This window comes from Glycine max, chromosome 19, assembly GCF_000004515.6.
Source record: "Glycine max cultivar Williams 82 chromosome 19, Glycine_max_v4.0, whole genome shotgun sequence".
Taxonomy (NCBI): domain Eukaryota; kingdom Viridiplantae; phylum Streptophyta; class Magnoliopsida; order Fabales; family Fabaceae; genus Glycine; species Glycine max.
The window spans coordinates 43,134,821-43,160,722 of NC_038255.2; the positions used below are offsets into that span (position 1 = coordinate 43,134,821).

The window sequence follows — 25,902 nt, forward strand, 5'->3', positions numbered from 1 at the left end:
AACTAATTAAAATCGCATAATTTAGTCTACCAAAAATATTTGTTCCAATCATGATCCTTTTCAACTAGTTATGTAGCATTTAATTCTTAAAATAAACATTCTTATCATAGCCAACATTTTTTTGGATCTAAGGGGTGAGGGGAGGGGATTTAGGATGGCAGGATTCAAAACATCAGAAGAACCGGAAAGACATCTTAAAACAAATCACTTCATCGCATTTGCACGATCCATCCATGTGTTCCTAAAGCCTAAGCCAAATCTATATCCACTGGCACAACACTTTACACAAAGTCACAGACATTTATCTATAAAAAGCAATACGTTAGTTGAAGCTGAAGTAGATAGGGAGAGACTACATGATATGGACCGTGATAGCATATGGTGTTCGGGGGCCAACAAAAAATGTCAACCATAATGTCTCGGGAGTCACGGAGAAGTATACGCTAGAACATAGTGGTATGTCAATGACTTTCATTAAGATAAGGCAAGATCAAGATAAAACTTTTCTCTTGATATAATTGAGCTCTAAATTCGCACGAACTAGTACAACAAAGTCCTACAAAATTGGATTGGTACCATTTTTTCAAGGAAAAACACATTATCATGTCATGTCTTTATAAATAGACAATCTTCCTTTTACTTATGCAGACTTCAACTTGGATGATGTTGACGCGAGATGGGAAAGAATTCTGTGTCCCACAAACAACAGAAAAGCTCCCAAAAATCCTACAGTTTTGAGTGTAGTGAACAAGTCCAGCTGCATATGAACAAAAAAAAAAATCAGCATTTTATTTAATCATTACCAAATTTACAGGAGACAGCGATTGTCATTGATAATGAATCACCTTTACTTTATATTGAAAAATAAATATCACTACAGAAGAAATTGATGGAAACATGTTCAATAGAATCAATAAGCAGGCATACCTTCAACCAGAAAAGTACATAAAGCAATAGAACAGTGGCAATGCCAAGCTGGAATAAGATGGCATATGCAGCAGGTACTGCTGAAGAAGGAAAATTCTTCAAGTTCACTCCCAGGCGTAACAGCTGTAAATGATATCAAAGAGAATGACAAATATTAACTGACAAAGGAAGATAGACCAAATCATAAGAAAAGCACAGAAGGTAAACCAGTACAAGTAACTTCATAGTGCCAAGACAATCATCTACCCTGTGTCTCCCTACCTACCTATGCGTAAGAAGTGAAGAAAACATATATGTTTACACATAAAATTCCAAGCCTGTTTAGACTGGAACATTTAGCAATAGCAACCAAAAGCCATCAGACTAGACTCATATAGAGGCCCAATTTCATGCAAGATGGTCATAGAAATCTTGCAAGTTTAAAGCAGTCTTTCAAACATCAAATGTTGAATCTTTGCAAATGCTATCTTTCATAAGACAATATTCTGATAGAACTGGACCAGAAACAGAGAATGTGTATTATTATTGTGGTGCCTCCAACACCCAAGACAGAATATAGATGAGTTTCAAGGTCTCACCACCCTCCACTTCCTAATCCCCCATTCCCTCTAATTGACTATTTATAGTTTCTTAACTAACTAAAAGTTATAACTAGCTGTTAGTTAGTTATCCTAGCTGCTTTAACTAACTGATAGTTACTAAGGCTCTTAGCTCTTCCAAGGATATTTCCTAACATACCCCTTTCCTCATCTATCAATACCCCCCCCCCCCCCTCAAGATGGACCTTGTCCTCAAGGTCAAGTTGAGGAAAAACAGCCTGCCTTTCATCAGCAAGGGTCTCCTTCCTCCTCTTCTTCCATAATCATCAATCTGAACTGTTTATTCTTACACACATGAGCAGGATTATACTTCTCTTCACAAGTGAAACATTCTCCTTTCCTCATCTTCCCATTTACTTCCGCGGGTGGCAAATTATGGAAGGTTCTTCTACTTTGCCATCCACTAGATCTTGTTTTAGCGGCATTAGTAGGATCAGCTACCTTACTATTTGCTGGTTGTCAATAGGGTCTCCTTCCTCCTCTTCTTCCATAATCATCAATCTGAACTGTTTATTCTAACACACATGAGCAGGATTATACTTCTCTTCACAAGTGAAACATTCTCCTTTCCTCATCTTCTCATTTACTTCCGCGGGTGGCGAATTATGGAAGGTTCTTCTACTTTGCCATCCACTGGATCTTGTTTTAGCGGCATTAGTAGGATCAGCTACCTTACTATTTGCTGGTTGTCAATCCCTTACAAATCTCTGACCCGAATAACCGGGTTTCTGAAATTTATACCCCTTGCTATTACTCACGGGTAACTTCCCTAAGACTCGATTCTTATCTTCCACTCACGAGCTTTGACCATAGATTCCATCAAGTTTTTTGGATCATGGAGCCTTACCTGAGTGTTGATCTCTTCTTTCAGCCCCCCTTGAGAAACACCTCCACCAGAAACAGTTCCTCCAACCCCTTCGCCATTCCGACGTGCTTCTCGAATTGGCCTATGAATTCTTGCATTGTTTCTTCCTGTTCTAGTGCCAGCAATGCCTGAAAAGGATTCCCTAGGTTAGACGCTTGAAACCTTTGGGAGATCGCGATCTTGAACCCTTCCCAAGAATGGTTTAGGTTCCAAGATTCCCACCATTGCAACCACCCTAGAGCTTCTCCGTCCATGGCAACCATCACTACTTCAAGCTTATCCTCTTCTCTTACAGCTTGCAACCGAAAATACCTTTCTATCTTCGTTAACCAGCCCATCGGATCTTCTCCCTCGAATATTGGCATTTCAAGAGTTCTCCACCGATTGCTGCCCTGCGCAGCGTTCCCCTTATTCCCTCCTATTGAATCATCCGCATGAATGTTCGATTCGGGAGGTGTTTTTCTCCCATGCCGCCGCTAATCGCTATATCATCCCTTCTATCAAACTCAAGTCACGCCTCCACCACTTCGCAATTCTCCTCTATCGCCTTCTCCATGGCTTCCATGGGTGTCTCCATTATCGCGTTCGCCTTCGTCACCATTAACTGTTCCCAAGCTCCCAGATCAGAGCTCTGATACCAATTGATGGACCAGAAACAGAGAATGTGTGTATTATTATTGTGGTGCCTCCAACACCCAAGACAGAATACAAATGAGTTTCGAGGTCTCGCCACCCTCCACTTCCTAATCCCCCATTCCCTCTAATTCCCCTAATTGACTACTTATAGTTTCTTAACTAACTAACAGTTAGTTATCCTAGCTGTTCTAACTAACTAACAGTTACTAAGGCTCTTAGCTCTTCCAAGGATATTTCCTAGCATACCCCTTTCCTCACCTATCAATTACCTATCATATTCCAATCAATACTGCTCCACATTTAAAATATTTTTTTGGTGTCCTAAGCAAATAAGACCCCTTGCTCTCATTTTAAACCATATCCACTTCCAAATATATGTTAACATGGGAGCAAGGGACTTAATTTGAAAGGTGATGAGAGAAACAGAAAGTTTAATTTGGGACTATGTTATCAAATTCAGATTCACCAATGAGTTTTTCTTTCCCAAATTATAAGGAGAAAAATAGGCATATCCCTGCTATAAATAAAGAAAACAGTGTGGTTTCAGTTTTTATCCCAAAAGTTCCCAAAAAATCATCACTGTTGTTAGAAATATAATATAACAACCATTCATGTCTAACAGCTTAAATTTTAGGGATCATTGGTTTATGATGTGCTATCAAAGCCAAGTGGGTCTGAGTTTGATCCTTGTCACCCCCATTCTTCTAATTAAAAGACAAGTTTGATTTCAGCACAACCTTGGCAGGCCGGTGCATTGTCCACACTTCAAGCACAACGGGTTGTTGCATGAGGGGTCATGTAAGAAATATAATATAAAAATCATTTATGTATATTTTGCTAACAGCTTATAATTTTGGGTGGTTTGTTTACAAGATCATATAATTCAATATTTCTTTGATAAAACTCATTCAAATGTTAGCTAACTAATAAAAATCAGTCATAAAAGTAAATTTAAAGTAAAAATAAATTATCATTTCTAGATAACTTCACTGCAGTTTCTCTTTCCACTTATCTTATTTTTCCCATTATCTACACTGCCTTTTTTCTTAAAGGCATCAGCAATCGTGTGCTACTTTCAGGGGAGGATTATTCACAAGACTTACCCCAACCAAAAAGCCAATAAATGGCAGAAGGGTCAAACCCAAGAAAGTAAGAGAGAGTTCCTGGGGTGGTCGCTTTTCTGGAGCCCTGAATAAGTGGGCTATCTCGGCTTTGGGCCCATATCTTGAGTAAGGATCAACAGGGAGTGGAGGAAGACGGGCTGCCTTCTCAGGTGCTTCAGGAAGATCTAAATCAACTTGACCAAGCAGCCATAAGAAAGAGTTCTCCTGAAACCATAAATAAATTTTGCTTAGATTGCCTATTGTATTATGGGGTAAAGGGAAAATTGGCTAAATAAAATAGTGCAAGATACCATGACAGCATCCCCGACAGTCAGCTCAATGTCATATCTCCCTGAGAGGTAATAAAATTTCTCCACCAAACCAAGAAAATCCTAAGACCCAAAATCACAAAATATGAGCAAAGCAAGAACAGCACTAAGACAAATTAATGGACACTTGGCAAATTATAATAAACTTAAATGAGTACTCAAGAAGAGCATCTGAACCTAGACAAAGAACTATGAAATAAAAGATACTTAACAAGAATAATCTCAAACTTCTTGCCAGTATTTCCAACCACAAAGATGTGTTCATGCTTTGTCTCATGCTTCAACTTGAAAAATGCCTGCAGAAGAATAATTCCTCAATAAAAAGAGCATTGAAATGGCATTCATTTAGAAGGTCCAAGGCAACTAGTACAGACCTGAAGAGGCTTAAAAGCATGATCATGAGGTGTTGTCAATTGGAAAGAAAAGCGCAACTTTTGCAAGTGGTTAGCTGAGAGTGAAACAACATCATTTCCAGCCAAATCTAGCCTGGATAGCAATATGACAATTGAAAATGAAGAAATAAAACATATGCAAAAGAGTTACTAACAGTTAAATACATTACTCAAAGTTTAAATTTTATACATTAACCACAATAAACCAAAATCACAGTAATTAAGCAGACTGATTCTGAACATAACATCAGAAAACTTTTTAAACCAAAAATAAAAACATACGTTTTTTGGGTTTCAACACTTCCAAGATCACTGTCAAGAACAGCAATTTCCGCATTGCTGACTTTGATAATGCCAGTGACATATATTGGTACATGAATTTGGCCTCCAGTAGCATAAACTTTTTCACCAGCAGAATCATGAAGTGCAATCTACAAAACGGGCTTAAAATAGTTGACAGGCTGATACAAATACACCTTGATGCAACTTAATGGAAAAATATTCACTAAACTTAACAAGCAGGTACCTCAAAAACAAACGCATAAGTTCCCACATCCACATTGTTTGGGAAAGCTTCCAAGACATGAATTCCATTATTTTGATCATATTGGAGCTCCTGTATCATGAAACATGAGCAGTGTTTCAAACAACAGAAAGTAGAACACACCAGAGATGAGAAAGAATTCCTCAAACCAAATGATAGCACAATACGGAGGGGGAGATTATTAAGCCCCATTCCTCAAATTAAATTGTTGAGAATCATCACTCACCTTGCTCTCAATAATAGCTGAATCTTTAGCATCAGAGCGGAAAGCTCGCACAAGCTTAACTGTTAAAGGTGGTGCAGCTGAACCAAGTACAGTGTTCACCCTAACCTGATTCATTTTGAAATAGAAATTTGTCATGTTTTCCCAAGTGTAAGTGAGAACCAGAAAAACTGCATAATTATAAATAAATAAAAAAAGGTTGATGAATGATTAACACAACCAACCGATGCATGAGATGTTAATATAGTACTTCATGTAATTGAATCAACAAGTAATAAGTGGGGAAAAAGTGCAAATGGGGGGGTTGTTAAGCTCCATAACAGAATAAAAGGCAACGGAACAAAGGAGAGCATAACATGGAAGAATTCAAAAGAAATTATTGGAAATGAAAGAACTAATAATAACACATAGTATCCTATGGCAACAAAGGAAGCCTAATCAAAACTAAGAGCTGTATCAGTAATCATTTTAGAGAATACTAGATTTTGACTCACCAACTCTGGATTTTGACAGGAGATGCTGAAAATGTATACTTAAAGGATGGTTCAGGCCAAAATTGAATGAAAGCCAAAGGGCTATAGAATTTTCTCTACTCTTCTTTGTTAAAAAAGAATGTACAAATTTTGAAAGGCATTCAGAAAGCCAGTGTACACCATCAATCAATCTTTAATTCCTAATTTCTAAGATCTATTAGTTACAATACCCTCAAAATAAAGGCTTTAACTTCATTGAATACCTTGAGCTGATCTTTTTTGGATAATGAATAAACCGTTGCAGGAAGTGACAGTACCAATGGGATGGAAACCCTACACCACAAGAAGAAATCCAAGGTACATATTTTTACTGAATATCATGAAGAGATCAATGTATCGGTAAAGAATGAAAGAGACATCAATATAGAGCTGTATTTTTCAATAATGGATTGTTCTTAGAAATGCACTTGCCTGTTGTTCTCTAGAAGAGCTAATGATTCAACTTGATTGAAGAAGTCCTTGGCATCTCCTGGGATTCCAATTCCCAGGAAAAAATTTGCCAAACCCAATATTTTATCCCCTGGAAGCTGGAAATGCAAAGGCAAAACATTAACAGAAAATTCTAACAGAATAAAAAAAAATATAATGTAGCCCTTACACTCCACATACATTTATTTTTCCAGAAGTTACAGCAGCAAATGCTGTAACCCCTTGAACAACAGAAGAAGTTGTGGAAAGAGAACCCTGATGCTCACTTCCACCAACAAATTTCTCATCAAAATAGAAGGTTCCATCATCTGAAAAAGAGATAATATGTTCATCTTAGGATGGCAGGATGAGGAATGTGGTATAAGGAACAACAGAACCATTTAATGTAGTAACAAACAATTAAGGTCCATTTGGATAAATTAAAATTATTATTCGGAATTTTAATTTTAACGAGGTTAAAAGCAAAGGTACACATACCATATTTCTCAATGCTGTCAAAAAGCTTCAATATATCATTTTTCACTGTATTCACCTGACATAAAGGAGCTGATATAAGATATCGATAGAAGTGCCAGGATGCCCAGGATAAAGTATGATCACAAGATGCATCATAAACAACAAAAGCAAATAAAGCAAAATCGAAAAAGGTCTCTAAAAAATGCAACACTAACAAGTTTAACCTTAGATTCACTATACATCTAAAAAAAAAGACTAAATTTATAGTCTTGAAATGTTTTTAATCACTTTGACTAACCATTTAAACTCATTTTCATTTAACAGTTCCCAGCTGGTGTTTAACTTTTAGTAATTTAGTTTACAATGTTCTAATGAAACTTTCTTGACAAAAATCTTATTTGGCATACTATTATAATGCAAATACTTTCATTTGCATTAATTTCAGAATTTAGACACAATTTGAAACTTTTCAGCTAAGCAAGATTTAAAAGTTTAAAATACTGAAGCAAGTCAAGCAACCAATCTAAGACTCAGACTTTACCCTAGACTGATCAATTTCAGAAGATGCTAATGAGATCACTCCAGCCAGTGCTTCAAGTGCTAATCCTGTGAAATACATGAATAGCTTAAGTTATAATTATAGATAAACAACAATATTTCCAAGAATTTCATAATGCTAGTTTCAGTGCAGAACAAAAAACCTCGACACATTTCCATATATATCATTACCAGCAGCATAGGTACTAGATTCTGGATTATCAGAACTATAACGCCATCTTCCATCACTTTGACTCAGAGCCTGCCAATAATGCAGGACATGAAATCACATTGCACATGGCAGTTTAAAATGCAATTGCAGCAACAAAAACTTATGCAAGTTGTGAAGCAAAATGAATAAAACAGGGGGAATCTCCTGTCACCATGTTAGACAAGACCAGAATGGTAGTTATCAAGAAACAAAGCAAGTTCCCACCTTACTCAATACAAAAGACAATAAAACAGACCTTGATTGAATGGAAAGTCCCATCAGCATCAGTAAGAAGCACATCAACATCAGAAGCCTGGTCCTGTTTACATAGAAGGAAGTGATCAAATGCAGGAACAAACCATAATGAAACATAACATGAAATGGCTGTATGCAAGTAAAAAAAAAATAGTCCCCAAAAGACAAGCATTTCCACTATTTAAAATAACATAACATGAGAAATTTTGGCAAATTAGATTAATATTAGGACCAAAAGAATTTTTACAATATCAATTAGATTAGCAGAATGACTAGGAAAACCCAGTTTACTATGAGTATAAAGGACAGGAAAGTAATCTTCGACAATGCACCACAGAATCCGCAGATGATTCTAATGAAAACTCAAGTAACAACCCACTGGGTTTACCAACTACCAAGTAGTGTAGAGTCTAGAGAATTACCTTTATAAGAACCAGACTTCCTATTGAATAGTACATGTCCACCAAAGTACTTGCATCATTGACAGTGGCTTTAAGTCTCAAAGCAATATCCTTTACAAGATAAACAAACTAGAGCATCAGTTTCCAGGCTCGCAATTTAAAGACCCAATATAAATTTCATAAGCTATGATATTCAAGCTGCAACCAAATCATAAAGGTAATACCCATAGCACAAAATTACCTTGAAAACATCCCCATCAACCTTGCATTTTAATATGCCATTAACCTTTAACGAATAGAACAAATCCTTCACAGGCGATGACAACTCAAGGTTTTCTGCTACTTTCTTGCAAGTGGTTGTGCTCACATCAGGCTTATTCCCAATCCCAAGAATCTCAAAAACTCTTAGGGCCTCATAGGCCTCTTCTAAACTGATAACAAATAAGATGATCAAAATGAGTTATCTTATATAGAGTCGTCTGAAATTTCAACAGAGTGATACAAACCTAAAATATTAATTCATGACGTACAACAGGAGATTTACACAGAGCTATAACAATCTTTTGACATCTTAGGCTGCGCTTAGATCTCAATGTTGCATTTGAAAAAAAAATATATAAGAGACAACAAAAATGCATTAAAATAGCTTGTGCACAGTTTTCGAAACAAAACGATAATTAAATAGCGACAAAGTCAGGGTGCAATATTCATCATAGTTTGTATCAAGGTTTTAAATAGCGGTTGTGGCCACAGATTGTGATCCTTGATATTGCAGGAGATTGTAGACAAAGTGATCTCAAAAACCTTGAAATTGCGGCCAAAATAGCTTTGGGAACAGTTTCTTAAAACCTTGGTTTGTATTTAAGAAACTCTACTTAGACAAGCTCTTCACTATTTACACTGATTTACGAAATTAAATCTCGACGAAACTACAGCTAGTTACACTTACAAGGCTTATAACATAAGGATCCGTGCATGTGCATATCAGAACTAAGCTAAACATGCATCAAATTAAACTATACTATACACCAAAAAACATAGCTAGAGAGGGTTCAATTGACCTTGAAAAGGATCCATCGAAGAGCTCTAGCGCGGCGGAACGGTGAGCATCGGAGACGGGACCAGGAATCGTGACGGCTCCGCAGATCGAAACAGCGAGAAGCAGCGCCAGTAATCCTGCTATGTTTCTGGCCATTCCTGCACCGATCAATCGAAGAATTTCAACAACAAAGCGAATCGCATTTACAGTTTGGATGCGGATCGGCGTAGATTAGGGTTTTCAGATCGAGAATATGAAAATTAAAACATACGCGGAAGCAGCAAGAAATGAGAAGAAATGCACTTGGCAAGCGACGACTTCGACTTCGACTTCCTGTGAGGAGTATCTTGAGTGCAACTGAACTAGAAGAAGTAGTCGTCTTGGTCGAGGATTAAATTTAATTTCCGATAATGTCCCTGAAACCACGTTTTAACTATGCCTATCTTCCCAGAAAAATCAGAAAATAAATTTTTTACTGCGAAAAAAATCAGAAAATATTAAAATGTGCATTTTTAAAATTAAAAAAAATAAAATTTTACTAAATAGATCCATTGCATATACATAATTTTTAGTACATGGTAAATACAGAAATTAATGTCTCACATGGGTTTTATAATTATTTTAATTAGTATTTTAGTTTAATGTGTAATGAATAAAAATAAATATTTTTAGTAAAAAAATTATTATTTTCATTAATATTTCAATATATTTTAACAAAAGAATAAATAATAACCATTCGTCATCAAATAGATTTTTTTTCTAATTGCATTTGACAAGTAATGTTTCGGCAATTGTGATAACATGAAAAAAAAAAAAGAAGTTGAAAAATCATATGAATGAAATTCTACAAATAAAATAATGATTAATTAATAAAGTTTATTTTAGCTAGTAAAAAAATTCATATCTTAAAAATATTTCTAAATAAGCTTGCTCAAACAGACCATGTCCCATAAACCTTGAACCCCTCCTATTTACATAACAATTGGCACATATCCTATTAATCCCAACTTCCGTGATCCCTTCCCTATCAATTTATTCCAGAGCTAAATTCATTGCTTTAAATATGTTTATTTTTTACATTGCTTATCTTGACTCACTTTTCTATTGTCTTTCTTAGTTGGGGCAAAAAACCTTCAACACGAGTTTTCTCACAGGTAAAATTCTTGATCTTGTTTCGATTCATGTCTGGTTTTATCTACCCGCATTTTTATCACGTTTTGAAGGCTGGCAAGAACCCCATGCATTGTGAGAACAAATAAAATTTTGAGAATATTAAATTGACTGCAAACACAACTCAAAATCCTATAGTGCAAACTAACATTCGTCACTTCAGTCTAACGTGAGCGTGAGCCAGATTTTGATGTAATTGGTTCAAAAACACAAAGCATAAATGGCTCAATCACTTTACACCAGGCACCAGCACTTGTTCACAAAATACTGTCTAAACATAGAACAAAAGACACTTAAAAAGTAGAGCTTCTATATCACTCAATACTTTGGAGGTGGCTGCTGGGTCGGTAACAATCCAAAACGCTTCTTCAGAAGAACTCTCTGCCTTGAATATTTATCATCAGGTGAAAACCGGGCTGCAGTTCAGGAAAACCAGGTAAGTGTTTCAATAAGCAGTGACAACTCGCTGCCAATGACAAAATGCAAAGAGTGCAAAAAGCACATCTTCAAAAAATTATATAGGGAGCAGTGAAAATAATAAGTTGTGTTTAATGATTGAACATAGAAAACAAAGTAGAAAGTCACATTTGTATAATTAAATGTAAAAACAAGAAATCAAAAATACAAAACATTTTCTTATAGTAAACAAGTCCTAAGCTACCAAGTTCCCCATCATAGAATTTTAACAATCAGCCACAATGATGATGTTTCTCAGTCAATAGTTTTCATCCAACATGAATGCCAAGCTGAAATTGACTAGGCACATGAGGCAAAACAATGAGTTGTACTGGGTCTAAAAGTCTAATGGTGTTATCTTTGTTCCGCCTTTCACTTTTTTCCCTTATAAACAATGAAATTTTCGCAAAAGTAGAGGATAAGAAATCCTAAGGGAAGAAACACAAGATAAAAACTAAATCATGAAAAGGGGCCAAAAAAAGACAAAGATCACAAGCATACAACAAAGCATGTCAATCTCTCTAAAAATCTAAAAAAGGCTCTCCTAGAAAGACCATTAGCATAACACCACAAGGAAGCAGCATCAAAAGGGGCAACTAAGCGTCAGCAAAAGGTCAAGATTGGGTGACGTTAGGTACTGGTTCTTTTCAATGGAAGTTGCAGTATGGTGGAACTGGTTTGAACGGGATCACATTGGTTATGGCTCAAATAGATGGTGGTGTTATGGGTGCTAGAGAATAAAATCCTATTAGCTATTCAAAGGAACAGAGACCAGTATGCCTTTTAACTGCAATCTTTAAGCTGTCAAATAAGAAGTTGCCTTGGCCCTTATATAATTGGATGTCATCAATATCATGCCTTTTATTTGGTCATTCGAAAGATTAATTTTGATGGCTATAAGTGGGATGGTTTTAAAAGAGTGTAGCATAAGTGTCAAAAAGTGTGAACAGAGAAGCAACTCTTTCATGCCATGGGGGGCTTAGAGAAATGCTAGATGCAGGGGAAGGGAAATAGATACTGTCATGTGCTTCGGGTTTGTTGCGGGAACGGTATGAGTTGTATAGCCAAAGCAGTGGCATTCCCTATGATGTACTGCTATAGGAATAGCTTATGCTCAATTCAAGCATTCTTAATTTTAATGACATGTTTGCTTATAAAAAAAATTCTGCAAATTACCTGGATGAGCAGATTGTGTAGGTAGCCCTAGCGGCGAATCTTTCTGCAAAGAAGAAAAGTAACACACTTCAAAACATAGTGAACCACCCATGTAAGATGCGGTTACATTACAACAAGTCCTAAAAAGTAAAAACAATAACAAAAATGCAGCACAATATGCAATTTCTCCAATAATTCAACTCAGATTAAGTGTAGAAGGCATTTATAGATAGAAACAAATTACAGAACGAAACTCAGAAAGCTCACCTTAGTGGTGTAAACTTTGTCACCGTTATCGTTTATGTAAAACTGAAGATACATGGTGACTGCAAAAATTGAAGAAGATAGCATTATTATTGCCAAAAACATAGCTCGTAAGTTGGAAACAATAATCATAATTCGGAAACATACCTGATCCTAATCGAAGCAAAGAACAGCAATATAGGTAGAAACCTGCGATGGAGGCGAGAAAAGGGTTTAAGGTTTTCAGATCCTCTGGTCTACTACACAAGTGTTTTGTTTCAACGAGAATGGGCCTTTCATTCAGGTATTGGTTATGGACCCGATGGCCCATGATTTTCAGAATCCCTTTTTAATCTTTTCACTCCACTTTTTGTATTTAAACTTCTATTCTATTTCTACCCCTCTCCGTGCTTCAGCTGTGTAGATACTAGATGTTTTCAAACCTTTTCTTACTTACCCTATATATCCCGAACTAGACTTCGTACCCCAGCATCGTATAAATACGTTTTTTCATATTTTAAATTTTTCATTACATAACACTTAGGATGTGTTTGGATTACAGCTAAAAATGTAAAGTTTCGTTGAATTCAACTTTATAAACTTAAGTTTAGTTAAAAGTTTAACGTAACTTGATTTATATTCGGATACTTTTATTTTAAAGGGATTGTTATAGAAAAGAAACTTGTTAGGAGATATCAATCAAAATCACTTTCAAATGTATAATTACTCAAATTTTATGATATGATATTAATATTTTTTCACTTTTTTCTAAGTATATTTTGAATTGATATTTTTTCTATTTATACTTTATTTGTTTCTAACTTTAATTGATAATATAGTATTGTATTACATTTTTAAAAAATTGGTACTAATATTATAAATTAAAATTAGTAAATTTACAAAAAAAATGTTAAAATATATACCTTAAAACTATTTTTTAGGACTTGTTTTAACAGCCCAAAATAACTTGAATAACACCAATGGGTTTAAAAAACAAAAAGGTAAATACTCAAATTTCTCCCCTAAAATGTATTTCGATGACATATAATCCTTGAAAGGTGGAAAACTACTTTTTTTGTCGCGGAATGTGTAGAAATGTGGGCATATTAATTTTGTCATTAGTTTGGTTCGTGAAGTCTAATGTCTCCGCTAATGTGGCAAGTAAGGATTGAAATATCTTGAGAAAAGATTGTCAATTAGGTAAGGGACTCGGCAGGACCAATTTTTCATTAAAATATTGATGGACTAATTTGTCATTTTTAGAATTTATTCCTTCCTTTATTCCCTTATGCTCTTTCTTCTCATCTCCTTTTCCTTTTCGTTCTCTTTAATCATCGTCGGTCACCATGAAAGTATATTTTGGTGACCCTTCTCTCTTTTTCTCTTCTTATTTTTCTTTTTTCTTCATAACAAATCTACAAAGTTCATTTTCAAATCAAATCTACAAATTCCACAATCCCACCATTATGTTTTTTATTTTTAGATTTTTTACGGATAGGTATTTGAAAAAAGAATTCTAAGTGAATTGAAATTTTAAGGCTTTTAAGCCTTAAGATTTCCTCCAAACATTTATGTTCCCAATGGTTATAATGTGGTTGCCCATATGATGAATTTAAAACTCGTTGCACCAAGAACTGTTGTTACACCACCACTCATCCCTAATGGTTATGTCCCATCTGTTGTTAAAACCCACATATCTAACAAATCCAATACCATCAAAGGATGCAAATTTGGTGAAAAGTGTCATTTTGCCCATGGTGAATGTCGAGGTTTACTTCAACTTAAGTGTTCAGCCAATCCACACAATGGATTTTTCACCATTATGAAAGGAGGGAATAAGAAGAAAAAAGAAAAATAAGAAGAGAAAGAGAGAAGGGTTGCCAGAAATATTTTTTATGGTGGTTGACATGGTCGAAGAGAAAAAGAAAGAGAAGACAAGAGAGAACACACGGGGAGAAAGGAGGGAATACATTCCAAAAATGAGAAATTAGTCCACCAACATATTGGTCTTATCAAGTCAACTACCCAATTGACAATCTTTTTCCATGACATTTTAATCTTCACTTGTCACGTCAGCAAAGAGGTTAGATTTCATGAACCAAACTAATGACAGAACTAATATGTCAATACTTTTACACATTTAGAGACAAAAAAATAGTTATTCATCTTTCAAGGATTAATACGTCGGGGAAACACACTTTCAAGAATGAATTTGGGTAATTACCCACACAAAAAAAAAAATCATCCCTCCAAAAAATAGATCTAGACCCCCCCAAAAAAAAATTAGAAACTCACAAAGAAAAAAACAAAGATCGATCCACAATTATTAAAAATACAAAATCTTTACTCTTAAAAGCACACTTTCAAGAATGAATTTGGGTAATTACCCACAAAAAAAAATCATCCCCAAAAAAAAAAATTAGAAACTCACAAAAAAAAAAAACAAAGATCGTCCACAGATATTAAAAATACAGAATCCTTACTCTTAAAAGCCAAGGCAAGCAACTCGGACAAGGTTCTCTTCTTGCATTATGGTTTCATGCCTAGAAACCTTTATGACCATGGAGAAATTGAAAGATCAAGGAAGAAACCAGAAGAGCTTAAAGGTAATCTTGCCTATTGAAATATGACATGCTTCCAACCACGTCCCGTTCAATGGAAAAACATGGATGTGTAGCTTTTATGTTTGAGGGACAATGACATCCAACTCAGCAGAAAACAAAAGTTGCCAAACAAACATGTGCAACTTTCTATAAAAGATTAACATTCGTTTGAGTGTGCAAATAGAAAACCAAACACACTTAATTATTCTCATAGTAAAAAAAACTTAATTATTCTCCTAAATAATATATCATGTTATAATAAAATTTATAGTAAATTACACTTATACTACTAAGGTCTCGACAAATTTTTTTCCCGATATCTCTTTTTTTTATTCCTAAATTAACTTCCTTAATTGTTTGAAAAACATTGCACTAACACTTCTTATACATTTTTACATTTATCTTTCTTACTTGCTTAAAAGCATTTCACTCTGTACCCCCCACAAAGGAGATTGTTGTAAATGTTAAAAAAATTGGAGTTATATGCAATATCAATAAATATCAGGGAGTATAAGTGTAATTTAAATTAGTAATAAAATAATCTTTTAATATTATTTTTATATTCTAAATTATTTTGGTCATAAAACAAATACCTCATTTGACTTGTAGTTTCAAAGACACAGTAAAATATTAAAATATGAGCCTTAAACAACACACCAAATCAGTTGGTCTATAAAAAAAACACCAAATTACATATTAGAAGCAAATTTTATCATCTCATTAACCAAACACTTTAAGTTATTGACATGTTCTTATGTCAATGCTTCTCTATCTTTCTTTTCATAGTAACTAATATTAATTTGTTCTCAATTGCAACCTTGTTACTTTATGTTCTATGGTGTGTACTATTTGAATCCTACTGGTCACTTTAATCCTCTTCTAATGGATCATGATATCAAAATAATAATAAAAATTATGCCAAATAAAACAAGTCATACATTTAAAAAGTGGCACATCAATCTATATTATGTTGCTTTCTCAAATATTGCCACATTAATTTATTGTCACTGTTATAATCATATAAGGACTTTAAGTTGATAAACTTATATTATAAATATTTTTTAATTAGAAATTGTTGGAAATTCAACTTTTAAAAAAAGTAAATCATTTTTAATTATATAGAAACTTATGATTGAATAAGATCCTAAAATTTTTTTACAAGTCACATAATCATATGTATAATATTATAAATATTTGTAATTATGAGAATGTATTTTTTTTAAAAAAATAAAAATTAATTATATGGTGTGTTGGACTTGTGATCACATGTTTTTTTTCAAATGAATAACGTCATACCATAACACATTGTACCCCGACATTGTTGGATCCTCTCACACCAATTTTTTGGAATCACAACTATCCAATACATGGCAATCCGAATTCTTAGCTTCTTCCCACAAATTCAATTCTTCCTTATTCTCAATCTTTTAATCCATCAATTATCATTCCACTTCTCTACATTAATTTTAATTTTATTGTTTTCCTTCCCAAATGCTTCAAATGGTAAGTTAAGGTATAACAAGAAACTCTTGTGTGTTTCTTAAGTCAATTATGACCATTTTTTCACTTTTGTGGTTTTGTTATTTAATGTTAAAATGGTTTGTAGGTTTATTATGGTTGAAAGTTGTGGGAATCAAAGTTATAAGGAAAGGGAGAGATGGTTATTGTTGGTAGTAGTTGAGGTTGTGAATGGTAAGGAAAATGGATTCTGCAAGGAGTTGGTTACAGAAATTTCAACCACGTGATAAATTGAGGGCTTCTACAAGGAAGAATGATGATACTAATGGTGAAGATGAAATTCCAAATATGTCTATGGATGAAGCAACTCTTTCCAATATCACAAAACAAAAGGTTGCAGCTGCTAAACAATACATTGAGAACCACTACAAGGAACAAATGAAAAGCCTTCAAGAGAGGAAGGAGCGGTATGTTACTTTAATTGCTAATAAATTTTAACGTATTGTGTTAAACTATAAAAATGATATTTATGCTTGAATAATAATTTAAATTTAAATTATTTGATTTATAAATATGTTGTAGAACTTTCTAATACCTTGCATATAATAGTCGAACCATCTTGGAAAAGAAGTTGGCTGACGCTGATGTCTCTGAGGAAGATCAAAATAACCTACTTAAATTTTTAGAGAAAAAGGAAACTGAATATATGCGTCTTCAAAGGCACAAAATGGGTGTCGACGATTTTGAGTTATTAACTATGATTGGAAAAGGTGCATTTGGGGAGGTATGTGTATTTTGTCTATTAACTATTTGTTCTTTTTGTTTTAAAACAGTTTATGTCTTTGCCCATTAATGGTTTCACTTTACATACAATTTTAAATTGTTTTAGGTTAGAGTCTGTAGGGAAAAGACTACAGATCATGTATATGCAATGAAAAAGTTAAAGAAATCAGAAATGCTTCGTAGAGGCCAGGTTAGTAACCATTTGTCTTCTACATTATATCCTACAAAAAATAGTTTTTATGTTAAAGGTTAATGAATACATCATACTTCTAATTTTGTTAATTATTTTAGGTAGAACATGTTAGAGCTGAAAGGAATCTTCTGGCAGAGGTTGACAACAATTGCATAGTTAAACTTTATTGTTCTTTTCAAGATGACGAATATTTGTATCTTATTATGGAATATCTACCGGGTGGGGATATGATGACTCTACTCATGAGAAAGGATATCTTGACTGAAGATGAAACCCGATTTTATGTGGGGGAAACAGTTTTAGCTATTGAATCTATACATAAACACAATTATATACATAGGTATCTACAAAATTGACAATTTACTTCATATTAGTCTCGCATTCTCCATTATGTTATATTTAAATATGCCATGTAGGCTTAGGTTGCAATAAACTTGGAATAAATTGATTTACAAAACCCATTATTTGAAATAAGGTTTGTTATGATTACTTTCCATGACATTCCAAAATTCAAATGGCAAAATTACTAATTTGGTTATTGTATTTATTTATTTTATTCAATTTGGTTCTTATTTTAACAAAATGTCCAATTTAGTCTCTTATTTTTTTAAAAATATTTCAATTTTTTAACACAACACCAATCTCAATTGAACGAAAACGATCACATTGAAGCATTTGTTAAAATAAATAATTAATTTAAACCTTTTAAGAAAAAATATCAAATTGAATAAAATAAACAAATATAGAGATCAGATTAGTCATTTAGCTTTTAAAAACTATTCAATATTTAAACTATTTGGGTTAAATTTATTTATCTATTTAATAACATTCGTATATGTTTGGAACTAAAAAAATAGTCAAATGTACATTGTAGAGTGTAAAATAATCTTCTCAATATGTCACATTGCAGGGATATTAAGCCTGACAACTTGTTACTTGATAGATATGGACACTTAAGACTGTCAGATTTTGGACTATGTAAACCATTAGATTGTAGTACACTTGAAGAAGCAGATTTTTCTACGAGTCAAAATGCTAATGGATCTACACGAAATGATGAACATGCAACTCCAAAACGCACACAACAAGAACAATTGCAAAATTGGCAGAAAAATAGAAGGACACTCGTAAGTTAATTACTATTATGTAGAATTTTATTTTTTTGATAGTGAGTGTAATTGTAATTTTTGAAATCATACTTATTTAATCGTCCAATGATTTTCTTGTGTGTGTATATGCTTATAAATATGAATGTATAAATGTTGCAGGCGTATTCTACGGTTGGTACACCGGATTATATTGCTCCAGAAGTTCTAATGAAAAAAGGTTATGGGATGGAATGTGATTGGTGAGTTTTGTGCTTGTAAATGATAACATTAAATTTATTTTCACTTTGCTCTTTGGTCCTGTTTGGATGAAAAGCTATAAAATCTTTTGATTTTTTACATAGAAGTTCTTGAAAGCTTTTTTTAGCCTTTTATCCAAAACAAGCTTTGTGAAATACTTATATCATCTAGTACAAAAGTTACTACTTTATTTCCCTTGTTAGCAAACAATCCTTTCAAAATGTTTCCAAAAACATAGTTTACATTCGACGTTCTTACTTGCAACGTTGGAATATTATTTAAGACATTGCTATTTTATTTTCTTCTTCCTTAAATTGTTATGTAAAAAAGTGGAAAAAAATCTTTATTTTATGTATAGTTTATAAATAAACTTTAACGAGTAAATATTAAATATTTAAGTTTGACACAATGCTCATTGTGATAAAATTCATAGGTGGTCACTTGGAGCTATTATGTATGAAATGTTAGTGGGATATCCACCTTTTTATTCTGATGATCCAATGTCAACATGTAGGAAGGTAATATTTTCTAAAGAAGTATTTATACATATTAAGATTAATGTTTGATTCACATTCCTTTTTAGTTCTATTTTAACTTGTAAATTTAACAACTCTATTTGATTTTTAGTAAAGTTGTTTGTCTCTTTCATTGACATTTTTAGATTAAAATAAAATACTATTTTACTATCAAAGTGATAATGTTAGATAGTTTATACTTATTAAGATATAAGGAAAACAAGTATATTTTAAAAATTTGTCTCAACCACATCACAAACTTTATTTTTATAAAATGAATATAATAATTACGAGAAAAATAAATCAAATAAATATAATAACGAATATAACTATATCTCTATGTTTGTAATACAACAACAAAACATTAATTTATCCACTAGTGGGAAAAAAGGTTTAACAATTGTTGTTGTGAAATATGTACAATAATATACTTTTTAATTACTATATTTACATAAAACAATGAACCTATACACATAATGCTACACATTTCTAACAATACTCATTAATAAACTATTTGTCTTTTTTTGGTATTCTTTTAATTCAGATCCACAAATTTAATGTTAAATTGGTGGCTAGATTGTTTACACTAACAGATAATTTCTAGCACAAATCATTGATTTTCATTTTTTCACGACATCATTGATTTTCATTTGAAACTAATAATGTTGACTTTATTTCATGTTCTTTCTCTATATGCATTTAATGATACTCGTCATCATAATTATTAAACTCAACTCGGCTTGGACAATTCGATCAGGAATCAAATCCATGACCGAGCTGATTTAGCTATTGGATTGTTTGTGCATTTAACTCAGTGACACATCATCAAACCAATATTAACATGAAAAAATTGGTGTATACAAGGTTGCATGTTCTTTCTATCTCTCTACTACAAGGTTGCAAAAACCAAGTTATATTACAACAATTACAAAAATAAAAATATAAACACAAAATGGCCGAAGACAAATTTGAACATTGGACCATGAACTTAAAAGATACACAAATAATCACTAAGCTAAATTCATGGTTTGTTATGTCCAGTAGAAACATAATAAATAATACATATATATTAATGATGCAATAATTTTATGAAATATATTAAATCCACTTTTGTGATTTTTATTATATTTTTATATTTTTTTAAGTGCAAAAGCTTACAAGTCATAAATTATTTTTTAATATAAATTGTTTGTCAGTGTCAAGCTTTAAAGAGTACTCAGACGAGCTTAAAAAGAGTAGTAGAAACACTTGGTTTATGTTGGTTCCACTAATCAATGATTGATAGCAACAAGTATTTTGATCTGTCGCTCTTGGCTTTACAAGTACTAGGCCACTAGGCACAACCCTTAAACCCCTCCCCGGAATCTAAGAACACTCAAGTATTATTTTGTCACTAAGTCACTCCTACTTTTCACAAACAAACAGTTTGAAGAATCACAAATTTTAACACTAAAAAATTTCCTTTTAAAGGAGAAGGCTGATCAAAAACATTGTGGAATCTTATCCATTTAATTGTTGATCTGATTCTACTAGTGTTAGTTGAGAACAAATGGGCTTGACATAGTTTATGGCAAGTGTGATATGTTCTCCTTAGTGAGAATGATTACAAATCAATTATTTCTAAATATGTCCTTCACATTTTGATTTCAAATGTTAGTAGTTTATAAAAGGAAAGATAATATGATGACACATGATTTCCTTCATATAGACGAATTTTATACACAGTGGAATAATTTGATCACACTTAAGTAATACACAAGATCTGTTTATAAGCATAATTCACATATGGACGTCGCCATGACTAAATACGAAGCATGTTCTAGTAAAGGATAATGGACGATGATAATGACTATTTAAGACTAGAGAAGTCTTACCATATTTGTGTCAATGATATGTCATGTCCACTTATAAGTAACTAATTAGTCATCACAAATTTATATCTTTATGTTCATCAAAACTAAGGGATGAGTGGATGGTCCAGTGATGGATCATCCAGTTCTAATAGTATACTCGTAAGATAGACTTCATTTTCTTTGTTATTAGTTGTATTAAGAGTATATAACCTAAAATGATCGGCAATGACAAGTGTACGTGGAAGTTAATTGTATTGTTGAAGATTTTTATACATACAATTCTAAGTTAGTTCATTATTTTCCCTTTACTTTTAACATGTTATTTTTTCATTTGATTTCTTGACCAATTATATTGTAAAAAAAAAATAGTTTTAGCAATTTTATGCTTAATAATTCACAATATATTTATCTAGTTCCTTATTTTATGTAGATAGTAAATTGGAAATCTCACTTAAAATTTCCTGAAGAAGTAAGGTTATCTCCAGAGGCCAAAGATCTTATAAGTAAGCTTTTGTGTAATGTTAATCAAAGGTTGGGCTCAAATGGTGCAGATGAAATAAAGGTGTTGTATGGTGTGTCCTTTTCTAAAAGTATAGATAGATAGATATAGAAGTTACCTTTCCATTCTGTTCCTTATCAGGCTCATCAATTCTTTAATGGTGTGGAATGGGATAAATTGTATCAAATGGAAGCTGCCTTTATTCCTGAGGTCAATGATGAGTTAGATACTCAAAATTTTGAAAAGTTTGAAGAGGTATAGTGTCTTTCAAATTATTGCTTATTTTATTTTGTTAGTTATCCAATGTTATACACATTATTAAATTATTCAAATTTTATCTTTTCACCTTTGCAGTCTGACAGTCAATCTCATTCATCGTCAAGAATTGGTCCATGGAGGAAGGTAATCTTAGATGTTTATTTTTTTAAAGACAATTAACATTTAGTTTTCTTCGTAACCATAAGACTTAATTATGTTTTTAGTCCGTCAAATTAAGGGGTATGTTTTTCTAGTGTACTGCATAAAAATATATATTTTTTTAATCCTTCAAATTCTAGCGAAGGGATTAAAAGGAGAGTTTTTAAAATTTTAGAAACTAAATATACAAATTCCAATTTGGAGGACTATGAAAAATAAATTCCCTAATTTGAGGGACTAAAACATAATTAAGTCTTTCCATGATATGAATTATGTTTAAATATTACACACATTATTGATGAAAATTCATAATGAAAAATTAATTTATATCTTTATAAATTCTTGAAATCATTATTACTCTACAAGGAGGGTGTATTTGTTGGGCTTGTTAAATGAAGAATATGAAACATACTTATACTACGGGTTACTAAAAGTTTTGTGCATTAGGATTGTTTATATTTGCTTAAGTTTCAATAATATTAGTTTGAACCCCATAGAATTATTAACTCTTTGTAAAATATTATTATCATTTTAAATATTATTAGTGAGAAAAATTGGATGTTTTTCTTAAGACTCAATTATTGATAGTTGTCACCATATGTGTGTGTGTGTGCATGCGTATTGTAGTGTATCTTTTTGTCTTACAATTCTTGATCTTCATGTTTATAGTTAGTTAATTCTTAATGGTTTCTTATGTTTCTTTCTTTTCATTCTTATATGGTGGTTTGTTTAATGTGTGGTTACAGATGATTTCTTCTAAAGACTTTAATTTTGTCGGATACACATACAAGAACTTTGAAATTGTCAATGACTATCAAGTTCCTGGAATGGGTACATCATATCCTCTTGCTCTTATTTATTTAAATGTAGGTAGAAAAATTATTGTTGCATGTTAAGTTTGAATTGTGTCTTTTTTTATTGCATGATGATTTTAATAATTTTAAGTTATCCATGTCATCTTGGCATTTTAATTGTAGAATAATGTAAAATAACAATAAATTTCATTTTTTAAAAAACAAGTGAAATTTGTATCCATTTTTAATTTTTAACAAAACAAGCAAAATAAAATTTTCTTTATCATTTTTTTATTCATTTCATTCTCCTTTATCTCTTTTTTTCCCTTTCTCTTATGAAAACTCAATAACTCATGAATTTTTCAATACTTTAATTAAAACTATAGGTAGACAAAGATAATTTTCATTGCATAACCATGTTATTTCCATGACTTGGTCAATATGATTGAGTTTGGTTGATCTTGCTTATAATGTAGTCAATCTTTCAAAATTTTAAAAAAGAATTTGATATGTGTCTGTGTGTAACAACAGTTTCACATTAATATGGTGACATAACTTTTCAAGTAGTGATGTATAACATAAATTAGGATCTTGCATTGAAAATAAAAGAATCTTTTGATTTTTTATGTGTATTACATTTAAGGATGTGTTGTCAGCTAATGATTATTGTTTTTCTTGATTTTTCTTTCCGCTCTATCTATAGCTGAATTAAGGAAGAAAACATCAAAGACAAAAAAACCATCCATCAAATCCTTATTTGGTAAGCTTACTTCTTTTAGTTTTTTCAAACTTTTTTGTTTGTAATGTTTTGTGTGCATATTTGTGTTCTTGTTTTTGACACTAACTCTTTTCATTCAATCAAATTGATTTTAACACATATAGATTGTGAGAGTGAGGCATCTGAGGCTTCAGATTCAACAACAAGCATAACTACGAAGTATGATGATCTACCTCCTCAACCAAAATAGAAGCATAACTCAAGCCTAAAATATCATTTTGATAATTTTAGTGTTTAATGTAATTGTTGGTGTCATTTTACATTTTTTATTTATTCTTGAAAACATCAATAGTTACTTGAATGATGGTTTGAGGAAAGACAAGAAGTTTTTTGTACAATCAACTGATTACCCTTAAGTTGGCTTGGACGAGTCTTACAAGTTTTGTTAGTTACCACACTTATAGAAAATGCAAATTTTTTACTCTACATTGCTTGTCAAATATGCAATACTTTATAAACAAATAACATAGAAACCATGTATACTTGTGTTATGTCTTTACATTAATCATGACAAAACATTATTCCCAATGGATGACATCAAAATGGTGGAAGTTAGTTTGCCTTTAATGAAGGATGCGTTGTGTTACTTTTGCAAAGTCTAACCCATGTAAATTAAAATTTAATTTATGTTAGTAATCAATAATTTAATGATGTTGTAATTACATGAGCATGACCAAAACACCGTAGAGGATGCTACCATGCCTTATATACACATATATTTCAAAGACATAGAGACTTCAAATATAAATATATAAGAGGTCAAGCAAAAACAAAGCATAAATCTATTATGCAACTTAATACCAATTATTGGCATGAGGTGTTGTACATTACATGAAGAAAGATAAATGGAAACTAAATACAAATTCCCACACAATGAGAGATAAAAAAAACTTTAATATCTCCTTTTTTTTTTGCAAGCAATTCCAAGTTACTCTTCAAGGACATCCACTTACTAAACCTGAAAAACATATAAACTTAGCAGAATGACTAAGGACTCTAGGTTGACTCTACCACCTTAATGATATTTTTCTTAACTCTCATGATCTCTTTAGTCACCAAGCTTTTGGGAACTACTCTTACTTATAACTAATCTTACATCTCATTCTTTCATTTGATACTCATCTACATAACTAATTCCTAAACACGTTATCGTAACTATTCAACTACATTATACCTTATACTTTTCTTTGTTTCTTAGAGTTGACATTCGTGGTCAAGTCTAAGTGCATTGGTGCTTTAAGTACATGAATGTCAATCATTAGTCCTAATCTTTCTCTAAGATCTTACCTTAGCTATCACATTTAATGAGAGTGTTTTTCCTCTTTAAAAAAAACTTGCATACTTGCCCAACGAGTGCTCACATAACCTTTGAATGGGGTATAACTCATCACTTACCATTCTCCAAATAGCACACAACATACATATGTCCTCATTCAATGTTTAGGCTTATTTAACATCTTCCACCTAGCAATTAGGCATAAACATTATCTAATATCCATTAAGGCAACATACATGTCTAAGATAACATTTAAGGATTTTATTTCTATTTTATATTTGGTTAGTGTTAACCTTATTATTATATTTCACTTACTTTTTATCATTTACTTGGATGAGCTCTACAATTTATTTTTTACATTTATGAGAATTCAAACTAATTTTACATGCAAGTCACAGAATACTTTCATAAAAATGTACTTAGAATTCCTTTTATTAACAAACACAAATATCTTTTTTGAGAAATTATCAAATTTCAATTGATCTCCTAAGGATCTCTACACATGTTCATTCTAATCCCAATTGCGATAAACTCATCCCTTACCAAGCGGGCTCACGTGTGTAGTCTGGCATTGACAGTGGCATCTCTAGCAATTCCCTAAGATTCCTCAAACTTTTCCGTTGTTTGCTTTGTTAGGGTTCTGAGCATTAAAGAGAAGGGGAAGAGATTGTAGCCTCCATTTTACTGTCAATGTAAGAGACTAATTTATCTTTGAAAAAACATTATTTCTCAAACCCCAACGGTTAGAATGTGAGAAAATGGGTCCTAAAGGTGGTGTCCAAATTTCGTGATGATCAAACAGTTGACAAGTCCAAGATCGTAGTTTTACTGGAACAAGTTTTGGGTGTCTATGGGAAAAGAGAAAACTCAATGCAAGGAACATT

General features: G+C 32.4%; 3 protein-coding genes across 3 annotated transcripts; 1 reads left to right on the top strand and 2 right to left on the bottom strand.

Moving 5' to 3' along the window:
- Nucleotides 1-492: 492 nt before the first annotated feature.
- On the bottom strand, nt 493-9,904 carry LOC100806815 (dolichyl-diphosphooligosaccharide--protein glycosyltransferase subunit 2). Its single transcript, XM_003554243.5, has 20 exons — nt 9,751-9,904; nt 9,502-9,637; nt 8,682-8,871; nt 8,462-8,551; nt 8,041-8,103; nt 7,766-7,835; nt 7,578-7,642; nt 7,058-7,112; nt 6,761-6,888; nt 6,563-6,678; nt 6,355-6,424; nt 5,622-5,726; nt 5,378-5,467; nt 5,134-5,282; nt 4,834-4,945; nt 4,672-4,755; nt 4,442-4,522; nt 4,131-4,355; nt 928-1,050; nt 493-757 (listed from the first exon to the last, which is right to left on the bottom strand). The coding sequence occupies exons 2-20, from the start codon at nt 9,633-9,635 to the stop codon at nt 641-643; spliced, it is 2,067 nt and encodes a 688-aa protein (XP_003554291.1). The 5' UTR covers nt 9,636-9,637; nt 9,751-9,904; the 3' UTR covers nt 493-640.
- Nucleotides 9,905-10,740: 836 nt separating this feature from the next.
- LOC100500467 (H/ACA ribonucleoprotein complex subunit 3-like protein) lies at nt 10,741-12,781 on the bottom strand. The gene is made up of 4 exons (XM_003554244.5): nt 12,672-12,781; nt 12,528-12,586; nt 12,282-12,324; nt 10,741-11,065 (listed from the first exon to the last, which is right to left on the bottom strand). Exons 2-4 carry the CDS (start codon nt 12,579-12,581, stop codon nt 10,968-10,970), a joined length of 195 nt encoding a protein of 64 aa, XP_003554292.3. The 5' UTR covers nt 12,582-12,586; nt 12,672-12,781; the 3' UTR covers nt 10,741-10,967.
- A 4,026-nt stretch (nt 12,782-16,807) lies between these two features.
- LOC100805940 (serine/threonine-protein kinase tricornered) lies at nt 16,808-23,932 on the top strand. Its single transcript, XM_041012907.1, has 13 exons — nt 16,808-17,031; nt 17,174-17,348; nt 17,454-17,537; nt 17,639-17,880; nt 18,451-18,667; nt 18,809-18,888; nt 19,320-19,404; nt 21,685-21,816; nt 21,895-22,008; nt 22,108-22,155; nt 22,917-23,001; nt 23,668-23,724; nt 23,847-23,932. Exons 1-13 carry the CDS (start codon nt 16,808-16,810, stop codon nt 23,930-23,932), a joined length of 1,629 nt encoding a protein of 542 aa, XP_040868841.1.
- The last annotated feature ends 1,970 nt before the right edge of the window (nt 23,933-25,902 follow it).